This window comes from Neopsephotus bourkii, unplaced genomic scaffold, assembly GCF_033783945.1.
Source record: "Neopsephotus bourkii isolate Nb327-2 ecotype Australia unplaced genomic scaffold, CSIRO-AGI_Nbou_v1 NB_1445, whole genome shotgun sequence".
Lineage (NCBI taxonomy): Eukaryota > Metazoa > Chordata > Aves > Psittaciformes > Psittacidae > Neopsephotus > Neopsephotus bourkii.
This window is the reverse complement of record NW_026901922.1, coordinates 50,737-56,736: the sequence shown is the minus strand read 5'-3', so window position 1 is coordinate 56,736 and position 6,000 is coordinate 50,737. Positions and strand designations below refer to the sequence as shown.

Here is a 6,000-nt window from a genome sequence, read left to right as displayed (position 1 = left end):
CTGCCGCTTGCGCTCGCCCGCAGCCCCCCCGCCGCCGCCGCCCCGCCGGGCCCCGCACAGGTAGCGCCGTCGGGGGGGTCGGGTTGGGGGGAACCCCGGTTTCCCGCACTCCGCTTCCCCCCCATTCCCTTCACCCGCTTCGCTTCCCGCAGGGGATGCCCGCCCCGGAGCCGGTGCCCCGGAGAGCCCGCGCCAGCCCCGGGCCCGTCTATGCCGCCCTGCTGCAGCTGCTGCGGGAGGAGGACGCCGGTGAGCGCCGGGACGCGGGGCCGGATGGAGGGGGGGTGTCGGTGCGGTCCCTCCGGTCCTTGCGGCCGCTCTCACCCTCTTCGGTCTCTTGCAGGTCCCCCCGCGGCCGCGGCGCTGCTGAAGCGTAAGTCCCGCCCGGTGCCGGTGCCGGTGCCGGTGCCGGTGGCGGTGGCGGCGCCGCAGCCGGGCCCCGCGGCGCTGACGGCGGCTCTCTCCGCAGGGGACATGCACGACTTCTTCGTGGGGCTCATGGGGAAGCGGGCGGCGGAGCCGGGGCGGCCGACGGGGGGGGATAAGAGCGGCGGCCCGTGCCCACCGTGCTCCCCGGCGTGACCGCGGGCAGAGCCGGGGATGGGGGGGGGGGGGGGGGACATGGACCTGGACGGGGCCGTGCGCTGTGGCCCGGTGCGGGCACCGGCACCGATCGCGCCGCCGCTCACGGAGCCGTCGGGCCACGCACCCGTGTACGAACACCCCCGGTGTCCCGAGCCCTCGAACAAAGACCCGTGCCCGTGCGGGGCGGTCTCTGTGTGTTGGCTGCGCCGCGCTGGGACCCACGGAAAGAGGGGAGGGAGGGGGGTGGTGAATGAACGAACCCCCGGGGATGGAGCGGCGAGACCCGGCCCTGACCCCCGGGAACCGACGCCGCTGCCCCGCGCAGCGTCCTCCGATCCGCACGGGGGCGCTGTGACCCCGCCGCACGCACGGCGGACGGAAGCGGCTCCGGCGGCGGCCCGGGGCGGGTCGGCGCCTTTGTGTGAGCCGAGCCGGGATGGTGCCGGGCAGCGGCCGGGTAAGGACCCCGCCGGCCCCCGCCGCAGCCCCCGCGGTGCCCCCCGCACACCTCGGGCCTCCCGTTACCCCGCTCCCCCTTCAGAACCCTCCTGCTCCCCCCCCCCATCCTCGTGGGGCACCGGCTCCCCCGTTCCCCCCTCCCGCGGTCCCCGGTTCCCTCCCCGGTTCTCCCCGCGTTATCCGGACCCCCCCCGCGGGCAGCGGAGCTTCTCTCCCCCCCCCCCTTTCCCGTCTCCATCCCCCTCCCGGGGATGCCCCCACGTTGCCCCCAGTGCAGCGTCTGCGGAGCCTTCCTCGGCCATCCCCATCCTCTGCCTCCATCCCTCGTGCTCCGGCCCGGCCCGGCCCGGCCCCGGCTCCTCTTTGCCCCTTCCTGAGCGCCGGATGCAGCCCGGACCCCAAAGCCCCGCTTCGGGGGTGTCCGGGAGGGAGCGGCGCGGGGTTGGGGATGCACCGGGGCGCGCTGTGAGCGCCATGGGGACAAAGCTGGAAGGGGGGGGGATTGCGGGCGCCATGGGGCAGGCGGCCCGGGGGTGCTGCAGCGGCTGCGGGGGGCCGGGAGTGATGCGGAGCAAAGGGAGGAAGGGGCTGGAGGGGAAGCCAGGCAGGGAGCAGGGCCTGGATGTGTTACCCTGGCTCGGGCAGAGGGGGATGGATGCAACAGGCACCGCTTGGGTCCTCTGCCCATAGGTACAAGCAGGACCCTGAGGCTGTTGCTGGCACAGCCAGTGCTGGTTTGCTCTGTCCCTCCCATCCCAGAGCTGGTTTTTGAGGTCTCACAATGGGTTTTGGTCCATTCCCCTCTGAGCAGCTCCACCGCTGCCTCCATTGCTCATGGGGAAGGTGACGGCAGCGATGTTCTCTGGTCCCATTCTGTGCATCCCTTCCCCTAGAGCCCCTCGCCCTGCCAGTGTCTGGATGCCGAGCACCTCCCGCTGAATGCGTGAAGAAGCAGCGGAGCCAGGAGAAGGCCTCTTAAGCAGCTAAGATGGGCATGAGGATCAAGCTGCACAGCACCAACCACCCCAACAACCTGCTGAAGGAGCTCAACAAGTGCAGGCTCTCCGAGACCATGTGCGACGTGACCATCCTGGTGGGCACCCGCTCCTTCGCTGCCCATAAAGCCGTCCTGGCTTGCGCTGCCGGCTACTTCCAGAACCTGTTCCTGAACACGGGGCTGGATGCCGCCAGGACCTACGTGGTGGACTTCATCACCCCGGCCAACTTTGAGAAGATCCTGAGCTTCGTGTACACCTCCGAGCTCTTCACGGACCTCATCAATGTGGGCGTCATCTACGAGGTGGCGGAGAGGCTGGGCATGGAGGACCTGCTCCAGGCTTGTCACTCCACCTTCCCCGACCTGGAGAGCTCGGCCATCACGAAGCAGCCCTCGCTGTGCATGGGCGAAGGGCGGCCGGGGCCCCTGAGCAGCGCCTCCTCGGAGCAGAGCCATTCCCTGGGGGACATCCGGAGCACTGGGGAGCATTTTGGCCCCGAGAGGAGTTACATCTTGCACGGGGAGGCGGCCGGCGGCTACAAAGAGGATGAGAGGACAACAGTGAGTGACAGCAGCCAGGCTCTTCCCTTAATGCACCCGCAGCAGGCTCCCAAGGCAGAGCAGGAGCCGGATCAGGGGCAGTTTGCCCTCGCCACGAGCATGGTGACCCAGCCCGTTCAGAGCACCGCCAGCTCCTGCCAGCAGTATAAGGTCCAGAGCAACGGTGACTACAGCAAGGGCGGCTTCTTCACTGCTGATCCTTGCCTGGACGTCTCCACGGGGAGCAACTCGTGTCCCAGCAACAGCGACCACTCCAAGGAGCAGGGCTTTGGGCAGATGGACGAGCTGCAGCTGGAGGACTTGGCCGAGGACGAGCTCCATTTCGAGGATGCCAGCGAGGAGCTGGCCCCGTCAGAGGAAGTGATTGAGCTGAGCGACGACAGCGAGGAGGAGCTGGCCTTTGAGAGCGACAGCAGGGACAGCAAGGCCATGCCCTGCCAAGTGTGCAAGAAGGTCCTGGAGCCCAACATCCAGCTCATCCGCCAGCACGCCCGGGACCACGTCGACCTCCTCACGGGCAACTGCAAGGTCTGCGAGACCCACTTCAAGGACCGCAACTCCCGGGTCACGCACGTCCTGTCCCACATCGGCATCTTCCTCTTCTCCTGCGACATGTGCGAGACCAAGTTCTTCACCCAGTGGCAGCTGAGCCTGCACCGACGGGAGGGGGTCTTTGACAACAACGTTGTTGTCCATCCCAATGACCCTCTCCCCACCAAGGGCCCTGTGTTCGGGGCCGGAGCGGGCTCGGAGCTCTCCTGCGCCGCCTGCGGGAAGCCTTTGGCCAAGGATTTCCACTCCGTCCGCAACCACATCCTGGAGCACGTGAACTTGAAAAGCCAAACGTGCGGCGTGTGCGACCAGAGGCACCTGAGCCTCTGCAGCCTCCTCTGGCACGGCCTGGCCCACTTGGGCATCTCGGTCTTCTCGTGCTCCGTTTGCGCCAGCAGCTTCGTGGACCGGCACCTCCTGGAGAAGCACCTGGTGGTGCACCAGGGCGCCGAGGAGGCTCTGCTCCGGTGCCACTTCTGCGGGCAGAGCTTCAAGCTGGAGGCCGCCTATCGCTACCACGTCAGCCAGCACAAGTGTGGCAGCAGCCTGGACCTGCGGCCGGGCTTCGGCGAGCGCCTCCACCACCAGAGCCTGCCGAAGAGGAAGGCACCGGAGGAGTTCCTAAGCGAGGATCTGGTGCTGCCCAACCAGCCCGGCAACAGCAAGTACGGCTGCAAGGTGTGCGGGAAGAGGTTTGCCCACACCAGCGAGTTCAACTACCACCGGCGCATCCACACCGGGGAGAAGCCCTACCAGTGCAAAGTGTGCCACAAGTTCTTCCGCGGCCGCTCCACCATCAAGTGCCACCTGCGGACGCACTCGGGGGCCCTCATGTACCGCTGCACGGTGTGCGGGCACTACAGCTCCACGCTCAACCTCATGAGCAAGCACATAGGCGTGCACAAAGGCAGCCTCCCCCCGGACTTCACCATCGAGCAGACTTTCATGTACATCATCCATTCCAAAGAGGCGGAGAAGAACGCCGAGAGCTGATGGGGGCGAGCGGAGGAACCGGCGCTGGGTTTGCTCCATGCCCGGGTGATGGAAGCCTCCTCCTTGCTCCTTTTTGTTCCCTTGGGTTTGGGCCTTTGTAGCGAGTGCTGGCGTTGTCCGAGTGAGCAGCCCCGGGAGCCGCGTCCCCGGGCCAAGCAGTTCCTTACCTCCGGTCCCGTAGAGGCCCTCGAGTCCTGTGTTTGTAGCGTTTACTCCCTAGGGTTGGGAATCTAGATGCTGTCCTTCGGAAACCTCGCAGCCCTCTCGGCCAGGCTTCCCCCTCCGCTCGAGCTCGTCCGCAAACCGATGCTGCTAAGACTTCTCACACCTTGACCTCAAGTAGGAGAGGGCCAGAGCCAGAGCAGGGTGGTGCTGGGCTCCGAGAAGAGGAGAAGAAAGAAGTGGGAATAGACTCAATGCTGGGCATCCCTGGGGTTCTGCTGCTGTGGGAGGAGAGGAGCCGCATCCACGCCGCAGCGTCACGGAGGTCCCCGCAGTGGGGACTGGAGCGAGCGTGCGGGGTCCTGGTGGGGAGCCCCCGGGATGGGGACCGTGGCTGCGGGGCCGTTGCCAGGAGACCCCAGGAGGTGGAAGGAAGGAGGCAGCAGCAGCAGAGGGAGCCCTGCAGGGGCTGGGGCTGTGGGATCCAGGTGTGGGGTCAAAGAACCACGGGATGCTTTGGGTTGGAAGGGACCTCAAAGCTCCTCCAGCTCCAACCCCTGCCACGGGCAGGGACCCCTTCCACTGGAGCAGCTTGCTCCAACCCGGCCTTGAGCACTGCCAGGGATGGGGCAGCCCCAGCTCCTCCGGGCACCCCATCCCGAGTATCCCATAGGGAAGAGCTTCCTCCTTGTCTCCACTCGGTCCCCTCTGGCTTCCACCAACCTGCAGAAGGTGCTGATGCCCCCTCAGCACCGCGCATCCCGGTGCTGGGATCTCCGGGCAGCGGCAGCACCGATCCCATCGGACAAGGCTGTGATGAAGCTGTTGCCTTAACCCACAGGGAGGTACCGTGGAGGATCTGTGTGGATCCCAGCCGTGGATCCCGTGTTCCTGCTCCATCCATGTGCGGAACCAGGCTCTCGGTGCCGCAGGCCCCAGCTGCAGCGGAGCAGCCCCAAGCGCAGCAGCCCCGATGTGACCCTGAGCTGGGTCCCTCCATGGGTTAGGCCTGGGGCTGCCTTTCCCCCTTGGTGATCCCGCTGCGGTGCGGAGGTGGAGGGAAGCCAGCATCGCCCTGGCCACATCTGCCTGCCCTTCGCTACCTCGTTCTACCTCACAAACAGGAAGCACTCCGGGCTCTGCAGCCATGGGCAGAGCAAACCTGGCCCCTGTGCTCCTGCAGACGCTGGTCCCAAACCCTGGAAGCTCATCCCCCCCTTTCCCCTTGGAAGGGGCAAGGAACGCACGGGCTGGATGCGTGGGGAGAGCTTGGCATCGTGTCCGGCCCCCTCCTGCTCCTGGCCGAGCCCCTTCACCTCTTTGCCTCAGGTTCCTCATCTGTAAAATGAGGGTGGTGACGCTTGTGGGTCCCGACCTACCTCTGGGGAGCGTGGGGAGGATGCTCCTGTGTGCATGTAGTGAGTGAGGGATGATGCTTTCCTTGGGAAGCGGCAGCCTCCATCCTTCCCGTCCTTCCCATCCTTCCCATCATCCCCATCCTTCCCATCCTTCCCATCCTTCCCATCATCCCCATCCTTCCCATCCTTCCCATCCTTCCCATCCTTCCCATCCTTCCCATCCTTCCCATCATCCCCATCCTTCCCATCCTTCCCGTCCTTCCCGTCCTTCCCATCCTCCCCATCCTTCCCATCATCCCATCCTTCCCATCCTTCCCATCATCCCCATTATCC

General features: G+C 66.6%; 2 protein-coding genes across 2 annotated transcripts in view; both read left to right on the top strand.

The window, feature by feature from the left end:
* Positions 1-955: 955 nt before the first annotated feature.
* Positions 956-4,147, top strand: ZBTB39 (zinc finger and BTB domain containing 39). Its single transcript, XM_061368732.1, has 2 exons — positions 956-1,042; positions 1,938-4,147. The coding sequence occupies exon 2, from the start codon at positions 2,033-2,035 to the stop codon at positions 4,145-4,147; it is 2,115 nt and encodes a 704-aa protein (XP_061224716.1). The 5' UTR covers positions 956-1,042; positions 1,938-2,032.
* Positions 1,087-6,000, top strand: part of NACA (nascent polypeptide associated complex subunit alpha) — a 31,345-nt gene continuing 26,431 nt past the window's right edge. The window contains exon 1 of the mRNA XM_061368747.1: positions 1,087-1,092. The gene's annotated coding sequence lies outside the window, so the exon portion shown is untranslated. The remainder of the gene's footprint in view (positions 1,093-6,000) is intronic.